A 23,688-nucleotide genomic window follows, 5' to 3' on the forward strand; every position below is an offset into this window, starting at 1 on the left:
AATTGGGCGTTGTGCAAAGAATGTATTTTAATACCATCTGGTAGACAAATTGCTTTGCAAGGCATTTTTATCTTTATCTGAGTGGAAATGTGTTTTTTGTCTTGACCCATTTTTTGGACTGTGGTTGCACTAAACTGTGCTATGTCTTGCTTTGGACTTTGGAGATCAGGCCTACAGCTCTATTTCAGAGTATTCAGGGTATTTATCCTCCCAAACAACAACAACAACAACAACAACAGTTGTGCTTTCTTTATGCAGCTGTTAAATCATTTCTGAAAAATGAATACAAATAATAATTTGTCTTGATTATAAAATGTCTGTAAGCTTAGTTATTGGAAAACGGCTACATGAATTAAATTAAAATGTCAAGTGTAACCATAGCCTCTTCATAATTGTGTGTGTGTGTGTGTGTGTCCTTACCACCACGGTGCCCTGGGGCTGGGAGGCGAGTGGCTGCCCCACAGCCACCACCTGCTGATGAGATTCACTTGAGGGGCTGATAATCTGCACACTATGGCCCTGGATCGAGTAGGCTGCGCACACACACCCACACACACACACGGTCTGAGAGTCAGTAATACACACAAACCAATTTTGTAACAAGCTTACGACATGCAAGAAAAGCTTTCTTAATTAACTCCAAGGCAAACATCCATCGCGGGTTGAGAGCCAATTTGCCGGCTTTATCTCCACGAGCTAATATGCAAATAACGAATGTCTGAGTGGTTGGTTTGAGAGCAGCTGTGTGTGTACGACTACATTCCCCAGACACATTCTTCTCTGTGCTCCTAATTAGAAGCCACAGTGAAAAGTCATGGATTAATGCAATAAGAGTAGGGCAATAGGGACAGGCAGAGTGCCAACATCTTACATGTTAAGCTCTGTTTAGCAACATGCACATCTAACCATACGGGAGATGAGAAGTTCTCATTAGTTTAACAAACACACATGACCAGAGGCCATCCTCAGGGTAGGAAAGAGGGACTTAGCTGTGTGTGTTACGTATTGGATTTTGTGATGCAAACGTTAAAGCAGGAAAACAAACAAACATACCAAACTCAAGCCCCAATAGTTTGCTGTACTATTCGTGTGTGTGTTTGTGTGCGTTTGTGTGTGTGTATACACACACACACACACACACACACACACACGTACAGGCAATAACAAATTTGGGCAACATCTTGTACAAATAAAAATTGGTAACAGATCACCTCAGGTACTGCTTATACTGTGTTGTCTATGTAGTTTTAAGTGGCATTCTGGCACGTGAGAAGCAGTACCTTTGCCGGAGAGGTTGGCAGCATTGCTGCTCAGAACAGTCAGGGCATAGTGCGGCGGCAGAGAGGCCTTGCAGATGGCTGTGATGAAGGCGTCACGGGGCGTCACCAGGCCCAGACGACCACACAGCGAGGCCATGGTCAGCTCTGCCTTCAAGATGTTCTCTGTGGCTGTCTCATCAGTGCTAAAGTGACAGGACAAGAGGGAGGATAACAAAAAAAAAAAAAAAAAAAAAAAAAAAAAAATGTGTAGAGTGTAGTCTGTGGCAAATAACTGAACTGCATTGCTGGAAATCAGTCGAGGTCCAAGTTAACCTCCTGTCAGCTATTGACAATTTCAAAAACTACAACAGGAAATACATTTGATCACATTAAAAACGGCTCGTTTTCAACTGTGCACACAAATTAATAGATCAGTATGCAGTATAATTGAGGGATTTTCTATGGGGCAATTCAATTTTCTCCTGCTTGCTTCCCAAATGCGGACATCCAATATGACTGCTGACTGCAAAAGGAGCAGTTTGTCAAAAAGGTTGAGAGTCCATTTACCTGGCGTCTAGCAGCAGAGACAGAGCAGCCAGTAGACCACACCAGCAGGCACTGACCATCTCCTCCCACACCAGATGGGCTCCTGAGACAAAACCACAAAGCATCAGAGTTAATTCAGAAATTATTTCACTTTGGTCAATATCACTTGGGAAAAGAAACAAAAACATTCCTCCTTTTTTTTTTTATTATCTTATTTGTATTAAGAATTGCAAGACATCCAGGCACAACACTGGCCGCCAGGGGCCATAGAAGTGCTATCACCCAGAATCCTCATGGGTTTGGCAATGAGGCAGTAACACATAAGTTGAGAAGACGGTAAACATTTGTGTACAGGTGTCTGGTATTTCCCCCTTATGATTTTCTGTTTGTTGCACCTCTTCAAGCTGTGAATGTATTTCTTTATATTTATAAATTTATATTTGATTGTTTTATATCTAATATATTTATCTACAACATCAGAACATGCTTGTCATCCTCAATACACTCAATACGTCCTCCTTGTCCATTCTCACCAGGTTGTGGCTGCCACCCCTGTTCAGGATGAGTCTCCCTGAACTCAGCAGCTGCTTCCTCCTCCACGGCCAATTCTCTTTCGATCATTGAGGTGATGCCCCGCACCAGGTCCAGTAGGGCACTGAAGGCCACAGACATGGCATAGCCCTCTGGGATGGATGGGGGCTCCACCTTGTCCAGCATCTCTAGACTAGAGGATGAAAAAATAAAACAGAGAATATGAGATTGAGATTAAAGCGTGGAGAGAGAGAGAGAGAGAGAGAGAGAGAGAGAGAGAGAGAGAGAGAGAGAGAGAGAGAGAGAGAGAGAGAGAAATTACTGCATTGCATCGGTTGTGTCCAGACTCCCTTCTTATTAATGAGCACTCTGGGTTTAAGACAATAAAAGCATCAAAAAAAGGTGTGTGCCTAACTCTCCTTCATACTAAGGAAAGGGCAATTTAGACAAAACTTCTTTGTGAAGGAAGGAAGGCCTTTAATGTAATTCTCTCGCTTTCCTGTGAAACACCAAATGAATGAGATAGATGAATGATAGAGCGATAGATATATATATATATATATATATATATATATATATATATATATATATATATATATATATATATATATATATATATATATATATATATATATATCTGTGTGTAATGAAATTTGTGTATGCATTAAAGAAAATGGATAAAAAGGGATTCAGAAAGGAGAACTATTTACAGTAAGTGTGTAGTAACAGTTCTTACTAGGTGGCCTTGGCGCTGCCCTGGACACTAACAGTCATAAGGGGGATCCAGGTACCACGGTATTCAAACGCAGCCTGGGAGGTCAGGATGCCGCTGACCCCTCCTGTCCCTGGGCCGCCCTGTGCTGCACCCTGAGCCCCTGAACCTGAGCCACCTGGACAGAAAGAGTGTCAGAGTATTAAGGGGAGGGGGGGGGGGAGGGGGGTTAAATGCATCTCAATAAATACCTTTCAGGTGCATTTGAACAAATTCCTTGACATCTACAGAACTTCGTGAACACATGAACTTGAAAATTCATCGACTTTCCCATGGCTCCAGGAATAGTAATGGTTGAATAAAAAGTATTGGTAATACAGTGATTACTGTACCACCGTCTTATAGAGCTCAAAATGACAATTCGGTTACTAATAAAAATCTTTGAACTGACCAGCAGGTGCACCAACAACAGCGGGGTTGCCTGCATTAGGGACGATGAAGAGGGATTGGATGAAGGAGCCTAGGGCGTTGACGATGTCTCTGAATACCTTAGTAGAGTGCTGCTTCATGTCGTATGACTGGCAGAATGAACTGAAAAAGGAAAAGAAGACAGAATGTTGTGATGAGAGGTCAGCGAGAAAGAAAACAGCAAGAAACTGGCCATTTGAGTGCTGACATGGTGCAGAACTATGTTGTGAAAAACACAACTTTAGGACATCAGACTCAGCTCAACGTTGTCAGACTTTCATCGGAATATGTTTGCGGTCATGTTTAGCCCAACATCGATCAGGTCCAGCTGTGCATTGTCAGCCTCAGCTGTACATAGTGGTTTTAAGCCCCCAACATTTCCTTCCAGGCAGCGCTGCCTGGAAGGAGATGTTGGGGGCTTAAAACACCAAAAAAAATACATAGTCGCTGTTAGCATGCTAACATACAAATTAGATTAGATAGACTTTATTGATCCCAAAGTGGGAAAGTTCAGTGCTACAGCTGCAAAATATAAGACACACAGCACACATACAGAATATAAAAGACATAATAAATAGGATAGAATACAAGAACAATAATAACATTTTAAAAATACAAAGGAAAGAGTGTACAAGTGGCGAATAAAATGTACAACCTACTTAAATAGTATTTATAAATATGTAAGTAAAACCTGTGTTTGTGCAAGTTGCACTATAGTGCAGTATTGTGATGTATATGAATCTTACCTAACACTCCGTGATGAAGTGCTAAAACGTTTTTAATTGCCTGTGGTATGAATGATTTCTTGTAGCGGGACTGAAGTCCTCAACTTAGCGAGTGACTGACCAACATTGCTATTCCTAGAATCATGCTGACAGCATGGTTAAAAATCATTCAGACAACCTAAACCAGGGGTTCTCAACCTTTTGCAAGTTGGGCCCCCCCCAAAGCTGGTTCATTGCAGTTGGGCCCCCCCCCTCCTCCAATTTCTTGGCGAAATGTCTGATAAACATAGCCTCAAATCATCCTCGATTTGTGCATGATTGCGGTATTTCGTTTTGAGTGGTCATTTCTGAGAATCCTGCCTCACACAAATATGCCGATGCGAAAGGGAGGAGAATCTTCAAGGTGACATTACAGAGTTGAGAGTATTCCTGCATCAATGCTGCCCAGAATGACGAAAGAGGGCAGGAGGTCAGTGGCATAACTAGCCAACACCGGGCCCCTATCAAGGCGGGCCCCCCTACTACAGCACGTGATGACGGCGCAATGTCCACGAAAAACACTGGTGAATGCGCATCATAACACATCAAAAAAGTCCCTCCAGGATTTCACTGCCTTTTTTTTGAGATTGTTGCGGCCCAAAATGATTTCACGGGAGCTTTTGTTAAAAATTGCGATAAAAGTTGTGGTGTCTTTTGTATGTGTGTTGCAATGAAGTTGCAGAAAAAGTTGCAATTTTATTTTATAGTTCTTGAAAAATAAAAGTAAACTTGTTTTGGGGAGAATAATAATTAGTACTATTAATTAATTACTCTGGGCTGAGATTTCCGAGGAACCTTACCAAAAGGGCTCTGCATGCTGCAAATGTTGGTATAATAGGAAAATGGCTGGTGGATTTAAGACAAAAAATAATAATTTATTGAATGAATCAGATATGAACATATCTGTCACTGTCAGTGGCTTGTTGATCTTTACTTTGTTAGTTAATGTCCTATCCTGGCCACACACACATTCATACAGTTTGATAAAGTACTTATTGGACTTATTGTGTGTGTGTGTGTGTGTGTGTGTGTGTGTGTGTGTGTGTGTGTGTGTGTGCGCGTCGCGGGGGAAATGGAGCAGCAGCCCCGCCCGCTGCTTCAGTGACTATATAATGAAAAATCGTTACAGCGTACATTGATGTTAAAATGTATACACGTTGGCAGGACAGTCTGAAATGTTTTGCGCGGCCTTTCGCTGTACGTTTTGTTGGTAAATGTGAGATGTTCGAGTCACACACACACAATCATCTTCATAACAGAAACAAGGAAATTAATATGACCCGTTCTCACTCCCGCTTGGTCAGTGGCTGTTTTCTCATTGCTGACAGGTGCTCAGACGCTGATTGAAATCGAGAGGAGAAGTCGTGTGACGTGAATCAGTGATGAAGTCTGCAAGGCTGGGGAACATGTCGCAGTTCCCTCGACTGATGCGGCCATGCCAGAGGTCAAGTTTTTGTGTGAAGGCGTCCACTCTGTCTGCAAGCAGCAAAATCTGAGTTTATATGAGGAGCGGTGTGTGTCTCCTCTCTGGTCCGACTGCTGTGCGAGGCTACTGAGAGACTGACCGCCTGTGAGTGCTTTTGGACGGGGGAGGGGCTCACGGCAGCACCCGCTGCTCGTTGAGCACAGTAGAGAGTGATACGTGCTTTCGAGTCTCCAAACACCACAAGTCTCCAATAACACCAGTAAAAGTCGCCAGGAGGATGATTTGTTTGTGTGTTATAGTCCAACCACTTGCATTTCAACATGGGGGAAATTTAATTTCTGAATTTTTTTTTTTTTTTTCTTCTCCCATCCTGTAGCCTACTCGCGCCCCCCCCTTTGGATTTATTTGACATTTAAAAAAGCAGGAAAACTAATGAGACTCATTAATTAAATTAAAATGTGCGGTTGGTTTTGTAGACCTTAATATTGCTTACCGTAATAAATGTGGCTGCACACATAGCCTATGGACTGACTCCACAGCCACCGCTCTCAGCCACTGTGGCTTCTCCCCATCCAGAAACTTCACCAGCAGCGACAAGAAGATCTCACACTCAGTCACCTGTAAAACAAACGCACACCAATGTGATTGGGACAGACGTTTGGCCAACTTTGTCCTGTAACTGGAAGCTGGTCTCTGGCAAAATCCCTGAATCCTTTTGGGCTTTGATTCAGCCAGTCTGTGGCTTAACGTGCTCCTTGACAGAGGGGAAAAGATACATTTCCATTTCAAGGATTGATCGAATATCACTAAATAAAAAACAGCTGGCTTAATTACTTAGATGCAGCTAAGCTCATTAAATCGTCAGGAGCAGAACTAAGACAAAACTACTACTACGCTAATCCAATGCTAATCAGACCAGATCAATTAAGCGTATCAGCTCAGTGCTGAAGAAAATCCTTTGCTCGTGAAGCAGCCATCAGGCAACGGCTCTGGTCAGTCGACCATCACGGCAGACTGCTCCCTTACCAGTAAGCTGTAGAAGTGCTTGATGAGGACTGAGACCACGCGCAGCAGCCTCATGCAGATGGGGAAGTAAGGTTTCTCCACAGGTGCTGGCGAGGCCGCGCTGCTGCTGCCCTGCCGGAACTTAATGTTGGGGGAAAAGAGCTTGATGACAAGGGGACACACCCGTTCCTTCAGCAAGAAGCTGAACTCTTGGTGCTGGGTAGGAAACACAGAGAGAGAGAGAGAGAGAGAGAGAGAGAGAGAGAGAGAGAGAGAGAGAGAGAGAGAGAGAGAGAGAGAGAGAGAGAGACGTTGGGATCAGATCATCATCAAGTGTAGTAGCACCAAGACGCACTACAGTTAAAGAGCATGCGTTTCACTGCAGTGAGAAGCATAATCTCTGATGTTAATGTAATATCATACACGAGGTGGACAAAATAACCGAAATCGCTGAGAAAACCTAAATCACACAGAGAATTAAGAGGAAGACTAGTTATGGTCATCATTCTTAAATTACATCTGTGCTATCTGTAAATTGCATGTACCTGTAGGAATACCCCGGGAAAATCATTAAGAACAGACTCCAGCAGCTCCAGGCCAAATGTCCGGGTCATCTCGGTCATCCCCACCAGCCAGTAGGGGGCATCAGCGTTCACAAGCTGACACAAGTCCTGCAAGGAGTTGCACAACAGCATTTTACACAATGGAGTGTTATGTCTTACACAGATCACTGTGGTTGAAACAGTTCCGTCACTAAGCTCTCCTGGAAGTATAAGCATGATCACACAAAAGTGCAGCGTGGGTGAGGAATAACAAGGAACTTGACTTGTTATTACTGAGAAACGGAATCTTTGAAATCACCTCTTCTGCCATGTTTCATGTCATTGCAAAGATGAAAGCAATTACAACCAATTTATTCTCAACTTTAAAATGGAAGGTTATGAGGTTAGTAGTATCAGTAATTTCAAGCTGAGTGGACGGCATTGATTTCTTGTCTCTAGTCCAGAGATCTTCAACAGGGGGGGTCCGGGAACCCCCCAGGGGGTCCTCAGAGTCACTGCAGGGGGACCTCCAAATTATTGTTAATATTTGAAAGTTTCTTCAACAATGTAAATGTCTTAACACAAATCCAACATATTATTCGCAAATATAAATCCCCATTGATGACAGGCTTACTGGCCTATGGGTAAGGTAGTCACTAAGATCCACAGATACACTATGTCCTAAGGATTCACTGTGCCACATGTATGTTTAACATTGAAAGATTATATTATAAAATCATGCTGACAATTATTTTAATAGCTTAGTATTCTATGCACTAAAAAAGGACTGTATAAAGGCTTTAGGCTGCCCTACACTTTATTGTAGGCACAGTATGCAACTTCATTTTTTACATATTAATAGTAGGGGTCCCTGCTCCGTCTCTCTTTCAGCTAAAAAACGTTGAAGAACCCTGCTCTAGTCCACAAATGATGAGATGAGCACGTTCCAAAACCAAGTTGATCCAAAGTTTTCAGCATGAGACATTACACAGTGTAGAAGGCTGCTGCCCCCTGGTGGACATACCTGGAACAGCATGTATGCATCTTTAGCACTGGGCCTGAGCGTACTAACAGACCGCCTGTTGGTGTTTCCTTGGACAGAAGGTGGCTGCTCTACAATGCCTGGGAGGGGGTGGGGGTGGGGGATACAATTTATATATTTTAGGCATTTAAGCAACTCATTGGCAGTACAACAGTAAAATAAGTAAACCAACTATGAGTTCAGAGTAGGGGATGTCACCGAATAATCAACAGTAAAATCAATGAGGGATTAACTTCCCATGAATCCTATAACCTGTATACTACCCAGTACTCTCTACATAGACATCTCTTCGTCAGGGCACAATGCCTCATGAACCGATGCTTAAATGTGCTTCATTTCAGATCAGACATCACATTTCCTACTTCCATCAGACGCCCCATTTCCATTAAATAGGAACGAGCACCCTCTGACCTTTGAAACGCTCATCCTCTGCCACCATCCTCTCAAAGACCACAGTGACGACCTGCCTGACGGTTGCGGCCGCTGTGTTGTTGGTGATGTTGTCCTTGGTGAAGTGAAGACGGAAACACAGCACAATGGCCTGGGCAGGGACAAGAAATAAAACGTATTATTCAGCATATATCTATAATCAACCTAAATTAATTACTACTGCCTTTGTGGTCCGTCTTCGGAAGGGGTAAAATAAAAATCATGTTCTGTGTTCTCGGCACAGGTTACAATGATTGATCTGGTAACTTAATACAGTTGATGAGTCTTAAGAGTTCTACCTTTCAATATGTTGTCCTGTGAATTTTAAGAAAAACTGTGTGAACAGAAAGAGTCCATACAATTTGGCACTGTGTTTTGATGGTGCACAAACTAGAATAAGGATACCCCAAACATACGGTATGTACGTATGGGTATAATAAAACATAGCCACAGTTTAATGATAGATGAAAGACAACTCACTGAGAAATCTAGACGCAACGTAGCGGCAGCAAATGTAATTTGCAGCCAGGGTCAGTCTAGCAACCCTCCGTTGGCTTGCGAGCTGGAAAAACCTAATTCTGGTCAGGCCAATCACATCGTGTATAGAGTCGGTGGGCGGGCTTAACATAAGGACAGCAGAGTTGCGACGGTTCCACGTGAATTCCCTCTTTGAAAACAAAGAAGATGGCTGCTGCTGCTGCTGCTGCTGGCAAACAGCGGTCTTTCGAATCGGCTTTAGCCGCGACTCTGGAAGACTTGGAGTCAAGCACTGAAGTCATTCTTAAAAAAGGAAGATGTGTTCGGAGTTTTGCTGATTGGATATGGCAAAGGTTTAATCCATCAACTAGCGTTGCTCTGATTGGCTATGAGTGCAGAGGGAATTTGAAAGACAACCGTTTATTCCGGCCCTCGGATTGAGCCCTGCCAATGGTGAGTTCCCAGACCCGACATCTTGATGTGGGTCTGGCTTGTCAGGCTAGGTTAAACGGATACCTGCAGGGTCAACACGGAGATGCACGGGAGTAGGACATACTGTATATACAAACAAACGTTTGTGTGATATAGGAGTGGGTTGTTTGTGTACCTTGGAAAGTACTTCATCGTGTACCACTGTGTTGGTGGTGAGCAGGACCAGGACCGTCTGTAGAAGTTTCAGTTCCTCCAAACCGTTTTCCATCAGCTGCCACAACATGTTGATGATGTTCCCCGCTGCGGCCTGTCATGTACACAAAAAACAAACATATTACATAACTTTATATTGATCTTTTTAAAATCTTATCATATTACTGATCATCCACCAGTGTGCACACTCAAGCACGTTTAGTTCAACTCAGGACACAGTATCAGAGCTGCTAGATTCAGCCTGAGGTCACATAACCCTAAATCAAAGACACGCACAAAAACACACACTTGTGGGACCAGCTGGTGCTGCCTGCCTAGGGGTCACAACAACAGAGTTTAATAACACCAAAGCTAGCTGCCAGTTAATATCATGTCACTTGATGCTCACAGAAAGTGACACTGCATGTCCTTTCGTGGGTCAAGCTTTGCAAAATACAACTAGTCCTCACGCAACCCCTCTGAGCTAGAGTCACAGGAGGTATGGTTACTTCAAAAAATGAAAATGAAAAAGAATATTGAAAACAAGAAACATTTAATTTCCAATTTGTATATAAAGTTTTTGCTCTACAATTAAACTATTGTTTTTTTTTTTTTTTTTTTTTTTTAGATTCAGAAATGTATCATGTAATCTATAAAATATCACAAAATTGCAAATCTTCACATTTGAGAGGCTGGAACAGTTATCGATGAAAATGTTTTGATACCGATACCGGTTCCTGAACGATTCTTTTTTGATACCAATTTTATAAAATCAACTTTAACAAAAAGAAAGTTCAACATTATGGCACAATTATTATTATTATTACATTATTACATAATATATTTTTTTTCAGCTCCTACTGAGCCCTGTCTCAGTGTGTAACGTAGTGTTTTCCCTGCCTGTCTCTACAATGGGTCATCTAATCACAAACATTATGAGATCTTGGTAGAAGCATGCTGCACGCTCATTGGCTCACTGACGCTGATGAGATTTACGCCTTAGGTATTGAAATTTGGTATTGAATGATGAGGCATTTTTGATACTCAAGAGGCAATTCAGTCGGTGCCTAAAAAGTATTGAATTTGATACCCAGCCCTACGTGCCTCAATGTTGACTTTGTTATTGAGTGTCATGGAATCATCTAACAACAACAACAACAACAACAACAACCTTGTTAGCTGACACATTTTACTATGTAGATGTGGTCCAGGAGCATACAATTATCATTAACAGTGTTTTCATTTACAGAGGTTAATGCCCAGATTTGGAAATGCTGACAGTGTTGCTCCTAGGGTATTGGACACCACCAGATGCCTACGTAAGTGTACCAATTGAGTGTCTGCCCTTTCCTATTACAACATTTTCTTTAAAGACATTTAAACAGATCCATCTCCTTCCCCAAGGACACAAAATGACATTAACTATCACCACGTTCTCTCTACAAGACAAACTAACAAGGTTGCCTCCAGGGAAACTTTAAGAATCATTACTGAGGTTGTAGACTTTTGTTTTGCGACACCCTCAGGTAGCTTTTAAACCAATCAGTTCAGAGTTGCTGATGAGTACTGCTGGATCAGAAAATGTGTGTGTTGTAGAATATGTGAAGTTAGTTCGTCGAGGTCTTTGATGTTCTAGACGTTTGTTGGGTGCAAGAGTGTGACGATAACAGCCACTCAAAGACGAACTCCGGCAGAGGGTGGTTAAAGAAAGACAAAATGCTATCTCAAAAGGCCAAGAGAAACTTCCCCAAACTTCACACTAGCTGAGAAAATCTACCTCACGTGAGCCGCCCTTGAACAAGACACTCCTCGCCTCCAACTACTCAAGCACTTAGACTCTCCTACCACGGGTAGAAGCTTTGAAACCTATGTAAGCCTAATTCAATAAACGCCTGATATTAAAATGTAGAAAGCATGGGATGGCGCCATAAGCTTTCAATAACCGTCATTTACAGTTAACTAACAAGGCAGTTGTGCGTAAGCTCCAGGGGACCAGCTTTGCTTTGTTGTGTAAAGACAATTGCATGGCATAATGAGTAGTGCAACAGGAAGCTATAACCCTTTAGATGTAGCCACCAGTGACAAGAATATATTACCTTCTAATATTTACATTGCCTGATTGGGTATTGATGAGTTGCATTGATTCCTGTATTGATCCGAATGAATATACCCTTCGGACATAAGGAACAATGTGCCTAAGGTGGTAGATTAACTTAAATTTGCAAGCGTGTGTACACTAAATGTGCAAAATCTTAAGGAACATTGAGGTCTTTGTCAATATGCATTTATTTCGGTGGTTGCCAAATTGGAAAGTGAGAATCAACACCCAACAACCTCTATTAATTGTGAAAATCCACAATATGTCACTATACATAAAGTGAAGTGACAAGGAAAAACAAACAGCTGTCTTGAGTGATCAAGGTATTGCATGAGCACAAGCACATCTGTGAAGACACTCTCTAAGCTCTTGTTCTTTAGATATTTGTTTTTTTTTTAATGACCACATGGGAAACGTATTCTTCACAGGGACATGTGTATTGATTTGGCACTGTTGAGAAGATAATCACCTTGTGTCATTCTATGAAGTAGAGTGACACAAGGTAATGAATCCAGATGAGAGCAGTGGGCTCTTATTGATTTCACTTCTTAAAACCACCTTACCAAAGGGAAAGATGGATGAAATGAAGCCTGAGAGACTTTGTGGTGTTACTTAATACCTGCTAGGTGTTTTCACTGTTGATGCTAGGTGTTTATGCTCAGATTCAGAAGCAGACACAATAAAGTCATGGCCCTACATCGCTCAGCCACGACAAAAACTGTGTTAGACAACACAATCTAAGTGCTCTGACTTCAGCTATACCTAAAACACTTCTATTTTTCATTTCTCTAATATTTTACTGGCCCTAATATTTATCAAGAGTAACATGGATCAAGAAAGGCGTTTATTATACTGCTTTTTGATTAGGTTTAGAAATTTGCTAATCTCTATTTAGTGCGCGCACATATCTCACCTCTGAGCATAAGCCTTGGTGTACTGTATGCGTACGCCAGCTATCAAATCTCAGGCTAGCTCATGGGGCTCACCTCAGATACCACCTCGTGGGACATGAGTCTCTGGATGGCAGCCAGACACAGCTGGGTGATCTTCGGCTCTTTGGTGCCACAGCCCATCAGAAAAGGCTGCACCACCTCAGAGCTGTTCTCCTTCAGAGCTGCAGGAAAAGGACAGAGATATAGCTAAATGTCACTGTAAATTATTTTTCATATGTGTACAGACGCTTCAAATTTAAGGGGGATAAAAAGTACAAGGATGCCGTCATACCATTCACATAAATGATTTACAATGCCTTACATTAACATCAAATATATTATTGCATAAAACAAAGAATGCGGTTTTAGGAATCCGAATTCAAGCTTGTTAATAATAATAATCTGAAACCCTTGATGTATTAAAATCAGTATCAGTATAAAATACTGGTGCTTCGGAGGAAGGGATGGAGAACAAATATAGTACCAAGGCACAGATTTAATGGTCAAAACTACAGCATAAAATACCAGAAAGAGACACACCGTATCTTTAAATAACCATCTGGGGATGGTCCAAAGTGCACAAATTATTAATCCAAGTTATATTTGTACTGGGTTTAAGTATGGAATTTAAAATGGTTATTTACAACAATGTGTATAAAAAAAAAATGTGGCTTCGATATATCTGCGCTGTCTGATCACAACAGTGAACCAATGCTTTGCATCCAACTACCTGCCTGTATCATTTTCACCTTCATTAGATTTAGTTTATTCCATGATTTACACCTGCACAACAGGTTTCACCATTCAGTCTTTTTGTAACAGCTCATTAAGCTGCTGTGACACCTACCAAATCCATGATGGGAACAAAGATAAATGAGCTCTTCTACAATGAGTTGCTGTGCAGTTTAAAGTTTGCAGAGGGCCAGTCCGAGTCAGACTGTCAACAGTAGAACTCGGAAAATGTCAACTATGTGTCAACTCTGCAAATGTTGCTGAAAGCTGGACGTTGTTGATCTGGACAGCGTAGAAATAATGTTCTATTCAAGGATTTAAGAGACCCACCACATTTGAAAGTGCTTTATAGTGAATTCAAAAGATGCTGTCTAGTCAGCTAAATGGAATCAATGTCGGTAATTTACAAATAAAGCTGAGGGATGAGCACTATATACTGGTAGATTAATATGGGTGATGGATAAATATGACATATTTCTGGAGGAATCAAAGGTCATGTGCTTACAGTATATGCACTGCACATGAATCGCCACAGGCTGACTGCATAAATAAAAAAATAAAAATCTAAATACAGTGGATGTCTCTTGCATTTAAAAACTGTCCTGTGGACATAAAAACATGAATGCTATTGTTCGCTTGCTTGTATTTTTTATTCATATGTGATTAAAACAGCAACTTTGCACCTGTAATCCAAAACCAAAAAATATGAAAGAAAAATAGAAATCCGTCAAAGCAGGGTAATACTATCAAGCATAATCTAATTTAATAGATCTAAAAATCAAATTAAATTTAAATAACACACCAAGATACAATATTGTCTGACAAAAAGGGACAACTTGATCTCTCCGTTGTGTTAAACCACCACCCTTATGACTTTCTTACCTGCCAGTATGTCTGTATTCCTGGCTGCAATGGTCTTAATCTTCACAATGCCAGACTCTGCGGCCTAGGAAGTAAAAAGAGAGAATAGTCATTCAATGTAACATGTATTAAAAAGGTGCTGATGGTGCAGCACCACTGTGCTACCGGTGGTAGACAGGACCTCTTGTAATGATGGCCACAAGGGAGAAACAGGAAGGCCTGGCTGCAGAGAGACAGACGGAGGCTTGAGAAGAATGTGCTAGTACAAAGTGATTTCCCTAGCGAGGTGTCTGGCAGGGGTGAAATGGTAAGGGTGAAGGTGGAATGTCAAGAGAGAGAAAGGGCATGCATGCGGAGGGGATGACATGGAGACAGACAGACTAAATGTGAGTCAGTCTGTGTGACAGAAACAGATACCGAGCATTTACCAGTAAAAAAATAAAAAAAATAAAAATAAAAAAAGAGGCTGTTCTTATCTTTCTACAACAACTGCAAGCTACCGCAAGCCTGTCGAGATAGTCTCTCCTTTCCAACCTCTGCTTCGACTTTCCCCCATCGCTTCTCCTCCCTCTCATTTTTTCTCATTACCATGAGAAAACAGCACTTTTCATACTGCAAATCACCCGTCTAAAAGTGCAAATGTGTACCTTTCATAACTAGCCTATATTATTTATCTTTTTTATCAGTCATCATCTCAATGAGCATTTATCCTTTGGCAACCTAATTCTGAGGTATCTTGCATCATTATAGCAGAAAGAAACAAAATTTTAATCTGGAGAAAAGCACACAGCTTGTAATCACATCTGGCATATCGATGAGGTCAGTGGTGACAGCAACACCTTCAACTGAGCAAACAGCCAGTGGGCCAACATTACCTTGATGCATTTTTCATCCAGCTACTGCATGGTCTGACTACATCCCAAGCATGCATGTGTTACAAATGACTTCAGCCTCATCATCCTATAATCTCTACAGCCACAGAAATACGGTATGAAAATAAGACATTGTATCTAAGTGACCACTAAGTGACCATTTCAAGTCTAACATGGTGAAAAATGTCTTATTAGTGAAAAAAAGCAGCTAAACCGTCTACCGACATACTCTGTGTATGATACGTAAGCACAAAATGATAAGAAATTCATCTTACTTTGGATTAAACACAATTGACTGGGAGAAATAATGCAAGTGCCCTAATAATAATTGTACTGCGCTACGGCTATCAATCTAGTCAACTGAAATAAGTCCCTTAAAAACCCTGCAGCCTGTGGCCAAAGGGCAGTGAGAGACATGAGCATGTTTTCTCCAATCACCAAGTTATAAATAGTAGTTCAAGTCCCCTTCACATACTTCTGATGAGAGCCTTCGTGGAACTTATCAAAAGGCCCATCTTTTCCAAAATGGCCATGTAAGTCTAAAAACAAGTAAGGGAATATTGAAGGTATTAGCCTTAACCAGGTATTTGGTCCCCAAAATGTTAAATGATAATAGTGGCCGTTAGGGAGGGGACTTAACAGGAGGCTGATGAGACACAAAAGTACACCCTAAAAAAATAATAATCTCATCTGTCCACTGCACAACTCTCGGACACTATTGAAGAATCTGAGAATCAGTCAAATAAAACCAGTAAACCAATGAATGCCTCTAATTAAAAGCAGAGTGTGTGTGTGTGTGTGGGTGTGTGTGTGTCTCCTTTGTTCAGCCTCGAGTGGACCCATGTGCTCATTCTGGAAACCCATGACAATAAATCCCTGCATGTAAAAAGAAAAATAACATTTTTGTGCACAAAACCTTGTCAACCCCCACAATGAAAATCTTTTTGATACTGGCCTTCTTATTGACTTAAAACAGTGAAATCTCTTCTCTTTTTGCATGTTAACACATTTTCCACCTACTTCCTCATAGAAAGTGCTGTTTAAGCTTTCTGTTGTAAAGTGTAGACTCGACTTCTCTCTGAAAACCGTCAGCATTATTAAGTCACCACCATGTGGAGGGAAATACCACTGGCCTGGTGAGGTCATTGTAACAGTGTTTCCTGTAGGATTTCTTTTTAGCAGTGGGGGCAGGTCTGTCCGAACCACAACCCCCCCCCAACCCTGTGCGCCCCGCCGCCAAATGTTTTACGTATGAAACGGAACGGACACTTCGCTGCAACAGATGTGGAGTTAAACTGGACGGGCCCAATAACATCTGAATAGTTCTACTTGTTGTTAAATGGCAATGTGAGCGGCAGCCAACGGTGGGTGCATTATGTCGGCAGGATAATTTAAAAGGCAACCGCGACTAAATTTTTTTGTACAGCCCTATTTCTGATACCGTGGTGGCAACACACTAACAGAAAGTAGAAATTCCAGGAGGATTTCTTTCATCAGTCTTTCTGAAAGATTAAAACCTGATGGATTTTTTTTAATCTATATTCTTAGTTGGGAGTCTACAGTACTACTGTGCTTGATGGTGAAATGTACTATTTTACTTATAGCCAACGGCATGTTGCTGTAGTTGTTGATAGCCAACTAAATGCTTTTATCTAGCTTAAAATCCTAATGCATCTTCAAAATGGCTTTCAGTGTGACTAGGGCTGGGTATGCGACCTGAAAACTTTTCAGTACCACCCAAAATGTGTCCATAGCATTGGGTGTCAAAAGTGTAGAATATTGGCATTGCATGCTTGGTCAGCTTGTTATGGTTTGTTTACTTATTGCTTGATTTGATATTTCTTGATTACTAACTTTGTAACTTTAGACAATTTCATTCAGGCAGAGTTCTTGTGAGGCTACTTGTGTCAAGAAAACAATTAAACAATGATACAATTTTTTCTTTTTAAAGTTTGGCATATTTTATCAAATTAAAAAAGGGCTTATGTATTAAATAGGTTTATAATAGGGCTGGGCGATATGGACCAAAAGTCATATCCCAATATATTTAGGCTGAATATCGATATACGATATATATCCCGATATTTTTTTCCGCAAAGTGAGAGCAGTTCAGTCAAAGTCAAAGCCAAATATGACATGTCACAAATAGTTTCATAGAAACCGGCTATTTCAGTGAACAGTTGCAAAATCAAATAATAAACAGGTTTTTTATATATATATATATATATATATATATATATATATATATATATATATATATATATATATATACACACACACACACAAAATATCTTCACACTTAGATTTTTGATAAATAATCATCAGTAATGTGGATATAATGACTAAGTGTGTAAAGGTGAATAATAGAACAGTTACAACAGTCTGATAAGTTCAGAAAATGACATCACTTTACTGTAATGCAGCCTTTAAAACCAGGAAAGACACTTATGTCATATCACGATATTACGATATCCAAAATCTAAGACGATATCTAGTCTCATATCACGATAGATATAATATCGATATATCGCCCAGCCCTAGTTTATAATGGTCAAACCCTAGAACTGAAAAAAAAAAAAAAAAAAAAAAAGTATTGTTTTGGTATTTGGTAACAAAATCTGGGTTTGTATTGGCATCAAAATGTAATCTGTTAAATGATACCCGGCCCACACCACTTACACTTGTATTTACGACTTTACTGACTACTTATCAGATCTCCCAATTTGAGGAGTCAGTGACATGCATAAAGTAAATCTATATGACATTTGTATAATTTAGGTGATCTGGTTTCACCATAATGATGTACAGTTGGGGTTGGGTACCGAAACGCGGTGCCAATAGGGCCCCGGTGCCGACGTACACGGTAGTAACGAGACCGAATAAGAACGAAAATTTTGGTGCCTCATTTTGGTGCCTGACTTTACACTACACTCGACAGCAGGTAACGTTAGCCTACCTTTAGCTAGCAGCTGGACTAAACACTGTTAAAACAGTGTAAAGTATGACTGTATTTCACTGTAGAGGATTCCAACACCGGGACGTAACAGTCTGCTCTGCAGCTGCTGTTGTCGGAAAAACAACACAGACGGTGCATTCACTTGAAACAGGTAGCCTCGTGGTTATTGTAAAATACCCTTTTCCCATCTGGTGGTGGTTTTTGTCGTTCAACAGCAATTTACTGGTGAAATAATAATCATAATAATAATAATAATAATAATAATAATCTTTAATTTTGACCATATATAAACAAGCCATTCTTTAATGTTGCAGACTGTTGTTTAGTACCCTTCTTTTTTTCTTAAAAACTTTATTAAAAAGTACCGGTTCAGGTACCGGCACCGTTTTAATTACTTTAGCACCAGTATCGGAAAAAACCCAAACGATACCCAACATAGGGTACAGTATATTACGATAAAGTATTTTCCATGCTAATAGTTTAGAATTATATGGATGCAAACAATTAAGCAAAAATGCTGTGACTGCAGTTACCATTACAATCCTGGACAAAGTTGATTTTAAAATCTCAACACCCAGCAGAAAGGAAAACATTAAACACTGGTGTCAGCTGTACAAACGATGGGTGAACCAGACCGTATCAGAAAGAAGTTCAGTTCTTCTCCAGGCCCTTTATTGTGTGCAGCTCCTCAAAGCGGAACTGACCCACGTCTGAGAACCAGCTCATTTCTTTCAAAAGCAACATTAGTGAAGCTCATCACAGACTGACTTCCTTAGAAACATGCTGTGAGTCTAAACTCAGCAGTTTTTTGGAACTGACTTAGCATATTATGAAAAAGGGCTTATTCAGTCAGAGTTTCAGTGCAATAGTGTCAGTTCACCAAGTCCTCACTCCATGTTGCTCGTTACTTTGTCTCTGTACAGCCTACACGATCTGTCTAGCAAATGAGTTGTTCCAAGCCGGCCATACAAAAGGTTGCCCATAATGCTTTCAATAGCCTAATTCTGCAGGTTTCCCCAGACCAGCGGTCACATTTCACTGTGATCCACATGCAGTTGACAGCACTTGACCCATCCACAGAAGAGCGTAGGGCTGGCTGCTTGATGTTCTTCTTCACCTAGGAAAAAGCAATCCGAACATAGGAAAGAGTGATGCCTTGTCAGTTTCAATGACTCAATGAGAAAGCGGTTCTGAGTGTCGGATGCTAAGATGCAGAAAAATCAATGGCTCCTCTTAACCCAGAGAAACCACTGGCTGTGGTGCAAAGTCTCTGTGGGAGATGGACTGGGAAATGGGGGAGGAACTGGAATGTAGAAGGGCTGGGAAATGAGGACAGGGCTTCCTCGTTCTTCTTTTGCAATAAAGATAAAATGTTTTGGTTTTGAGTTTAGAAAATGTACGAACAAAGATGAGTTATTCATTTAAAATGTTTAAATGCAGCTAATTCATTTAAAAGCTAAATAAATGTGGAGCCCTGTTATACTGAAAATATTAAAAATAAATCACATTCTGAGAAAGGATAGAGTGAGGATTACATTTGTGTGCTGTGTCAGGCACACAAATAATTTGAATTCACAACAATGGCCACCAGTACTCAGCTTGTTTGTAGCACAATAACATCCCAGCAAATAGAACCAGCTCAAATTGGAAAAGGTTGCTTCAATCACACCATCAACTGGAGCGTGGGTGAGCTCAGGTTGTGGGGAACACCAAAGTGGCGCCCTGTGCTGCTGTGACCCCTGAGGGGAACGTGTTGACAAGGAGCAGGAAACGGGGGGCGAGCGGGGGGGTGGGGTGGGGGGGTGATAAATCAATATTAAAGGAGATGGTTTATAAGGCCCCTAGGCAAGGGCCTAGAGATGCCGGAGATGTGAGACCAGATGTACGCTGTATAGAGTCGGCCGTCAGACACCGCCTACCAAGAGTCTGGGTCTGCCGAGGTTTCTTCCTAAAAGGGAGTTTTTCCTCGCCACTGTCGCAATAGCTACTGCCAATGCTTGCTCTTGAGGGAATTGCTGTAATTGTTGGGGCTTTGTAAATTATAGAGTGTGGTCCAGACCTACTCTATCTGTAAAGTGTCTTGAGATAACTCTTGTTATGATTTGATACTATAAATAAAATTGAATTGAAGGAAACCTATAGGAACTGGAAGCACTTGCGGAATCATTTATTTTTCCTCACAGTAATGTTGTCTTTAACCATGGTGAGAACTGAGAGAAAACAAACTAAGCCGGCGTAGCCTGATATGTACTGCCCCGTTGAGCTGGTTAATGAATATTTCCATGTCCACAAAAGCCCCACATACAATGCAGCATTTCAGCTATTGGCCTGTGTGACTATAGAGCGGGGAAAATAAGTATTGAACACGTCAAGATATTTCTCATGGGGCTATCGGCATTGCATTTTCACCAGATGTCAGTAACATCCCAAGTAGTCCACACATACAAATATATCAAAAATAAATAAGTCCATAAATTAAGTTGTGTGTAATAAAGTGAAATGACAGGGAAAAGTATTGAACACACTTTCTGGAATTTATTTTATACTTCGTAGAAAAGCCTTTGTTGGTAATGACAGCTTCAAGACTTCTGACTCCTGTATGAATAAACTAGTCACACACATTGCTCAGCTGTGATTTTTGCACATTCATCCACACAAACCGTCTTCAAATCTTGAAGGTTCCGGGGGCATATTTAAATGAACTCTGAGCTGGTTTATTTGCTTCCCATACCTTTTTACACCCCCTTTTCTCCATGTGTTCAATATGTATTCCCATTTTCATTCTGCTTTATTACATATGACTTTTGTCATGGACATACTTGTTTTCTTTGTATGTGTGGATTACTTGTTTGTACTGACATCTGGTGAAAATTTCATTCCAATAGCCCGATTGGAAATATATTTACTGAGAAAAATGTTGACACGTTCAATACTTCTTGTCCCCGCTGCATATATGCAGGCAAGCAATGAGCTTGCTTTACCTGGGAATTACAGGGAATTAAGGTAAAGAGGATCTGTCTGGAGATGTTGTCAGTTGAATCCCATAACATTGGCAAACACTGGCTGCTCTCTGTGTGCATTTCAGTGACAAGTAAATGATAGAATAGCTAGATATGTTCACAAATGCAGCATGTTTAAACCATAACAGCAAGTGAATGAAGTTGTGTTAATCCAATATTGTATGTCACCAGTCTCATAATTTTATGTTAATGTTATGTTGGGTTAAAATTAAATACTATACAGTCCAGATGGAAATGAACTGTAAACCAGCCCTGTGGACTACCAAGCAGATTTGATAATAAAGAGGGCTGTGTTGGTTGAGGCAACAATGAGTCATAAAAGCTGGGTTGACTGTTGTCTTCTCCATGTGAATCTAACTATACACATATACTGTAGAAGGCCCTGACATTGCACCTCTTTGTACTATTCTGTTTTTAAAATAAGCCATGATGTCACCAACAGTGCTACACAACAAAGCCAGTCAGCAGCCGCAGACGGGGAGTCATTCCAAGGAATATAAAAAAACAAAAAACATGTTTGTTAGCTGTGTCAATGCTGACAAGCTTGTTGTGTGAAACAAACTTGCAAAGTGAGATATTTGACAGATCTATTCAGGCCAAACAGAGGTCTTCTATTGGCCAATGTCAAAAACAAAACCTGGCGCAAAAATAGCTCACCTGACTTTATCCACTCATTAACGCACTACTGCCCTGGTATTAAATTGAAAGTGGTTCTCACAAAATCACAAAAAAAAAAAAAATATCACTAGTGGTATTTATTTAGCCAAGCTGATTGTTTTGGTTTTAGTTGTGGATGTTCTGAGATCTCCATCTCTGATTTCTGCAACCATTCCCATAAAACAGGTTTGAATAGAAAAGTGTTCCAGGTGCTGAAAGCATTGGAAAATGAGAGCCCAGAGACAATGTCATCTTATATCAATGCTATTTTTCAAAATATCTTATGGTGCACATGTGAGGAAATATATTTCGGTGAGTGTGTGTAATTTGGATGACTTGACCCTAGATCATACAGTTAAATGTGGCATATCGTTTTGTTTTGTTTCAATGGCTAAACTGTACAGTACCACTCTCTAGCAATAAGTGATCGCAAAGTGGGGAATGAAAGGCAACTATTCACTATATGAATGCTTCACATTAGCCTTAATAACCAAAGGGTGCGACACATGCCACTTGTGTATCCCTTTAATTGAACGCGTGGTTGGCAGGAAGGCCCAGCAGCTGACACAACTTTTAATTTAACGTTACCCGTATGAGGACAACTCAGCGTCCACATCCCACAACAGAGTAACGTTAGAGGCCCGGTGTTTGGTGGGTGGGGGAAATGGGCTCAAGCAAACAAATTCAACAAACAAAATCCATATCATGACGAATATAAGCTCAGATACACAAATTAAACAAGCTGCTGAACACCACGGTAACTGCTCAGTAAAGCTAACTAGCCGGCTAACCTCTTTGACTGGGGGGAATTTCTTCTTGCACTCCATGGACAGAGACCGCAGGTCCGTCTGCATGTTCTCCAGCAATTTCTTCACTGCTTCTGGACTGCTGGTCGACATCTTTGACGGGGTCTTCGACAGAAATCTCAAGAAACTTCACACGATAAGGAATGCAGGAGCGCAGTCGCCCCCCACCCATCCACAGCGGGAATGTAGTCCGTTGCTACTTTATTCGGCTCCCTTGGAAAATAAAATAAAAACGCCGCGGTCCATTGATACAGTAACCCACTTCTCTGCTTTGAGCGTCCGTGCGCAGGAGAGCAGCGATGACACCGGCATATGTTCCTCTTCTTCAAAGCCCGTTGACATTAGCTTCGTAAAGCAGCATCACTCCCCTTTATTTCGGGTTCTTATAGCTGCTCATTAATCGAATATGTTTGTCAAATCAAGCAGACTGCCGTCAGCTCCACTTCCCTTCCCACAATGCTTCGGTGGACAGTGACACGTCACTTGGACTTCCGTAAACAGTGACAGATTCAGAAGGATGACTACAGCGACCCCTGCTGGGGAAGCTTGACACAGACAGGCCCTTCTCACTTTGTTATTTCGACATGAACCACCTAAAGGCTAGGAAAGAAGTTGCAGCAGCAGTTTAGATGTTTTAAAAAAAATATGTTATTGTTTCAATTATACAGTGGTAGAGTGTAACTTACTTGAGTATCTTACGTACCATTTTGATGTAGGCCTGTGTGTACTTTAGTGGAGTATTACAATGTTCTGCTTCTTCCTGTTACATTTTACAGAGGAACATTTTGTATGTTTTCCTCCACTACATTTAACTGACAGCTGCTGTTGGTAGTGTTGGGTACAGATTGTGATTTTGCATTCAAAACACATGACTTATTTATAAAATATGATGAATTGTTGGGGTTAAATGGCCCAACAGTAGCCTATAC

At 41.0% G+C, this 23,688-nt stretch overlaps 1 protein-coding gene across 2 annotated transcripts in view; it reads right to left on the reverse strand.

Annotated features, from left to right (window-relative positions):
• The window catches only part of mon2 (MON2 homolog, regulator of endosome-to-Golgi trafficking), a 41,439-nt gene extending 18,172 nt beyond the window's left edge, over positions 1 to 23,267 (reverse strand). For both annotated transcript variants that reach the window (XM_028584421.1, XM_028584420.1), the window contains exons 1-15: positions 22,745 to 23,267; positions 14,470 to 14,533; positions 12,910 to 13,037; positions 9,809 to 9,940; positions 8,707 to 8,836; positions 8,278 to 8,375; positions 7,257 to 7,382; positions 6,733 to 6,927; positions 6,200 to 6,324; positions 3,500 to 3,639; positions 3,073 to 3,226; positions 2,339 to 2,529; positions 1,827 to 1,908; positions 1,281 to 1,462; positions 421 to 533 (exon numbers count right to left, since the gene is read on the reverse strand). In XM_028584421.1, coding sequence (XP_028440222.1) covers positions 421 to 533; positions 1,281 to 1,462; positions 1,827 to 1,908; positions 2,339 to 2,529; positions 3,073 to 3,226; positions 3,500 to 3,639; positions 6,200 to 6,324; positions 6,733 to 6,927; positions 7,257 to 7,382; positions 8,278 to 8,375; positions 8,707 to 8,836; positions 9,809 to 9,940; positions 12,910 to 13,037; positions 14,470 to 14,533; positions 22,745 to 22,852 — 1,968 coding nt within the window. In that variant the 5' untranslated portion in view covers positions 22,853 to 23,267. The remainder of the gene's footprint in view (positions 1 to 420; positions 534 to 1,280; positions 1,463 to 1,826; positions 1,909 to 2,338; positions 2,530 to 3,072; positions 3,227 to 3,499; positions 3,640 to 6,199; positions 6,325 to 6,732; positions 6,928 to 7,256; positions 7,383 to 8,277; positions 8,376 to 8,706; positions 8,837 to 9,808; positions 9,941 to 12,909; positions 13,038 to 14,469; positions 14,534 to 22,744) is intronic.
• Between the last annotated feature and the right edge of the window lie 421 nt (positions 23,268 to 23,688).

This window comes from Perca flavescens, chromosome 8 (genome assembly GCF_004354835.1).
Source record: "Perca flavescens isolate YP-PL-M2 chromosome 8, PFLA_1.0, whole genome shotgun sequence".
Taxonomy (NCBI): domain Eukaryota; kingdom Metazoa; phylum Chordata; class Actinopteri; order Perciformes; family Percidae; genus Perca; species Perca flavescens.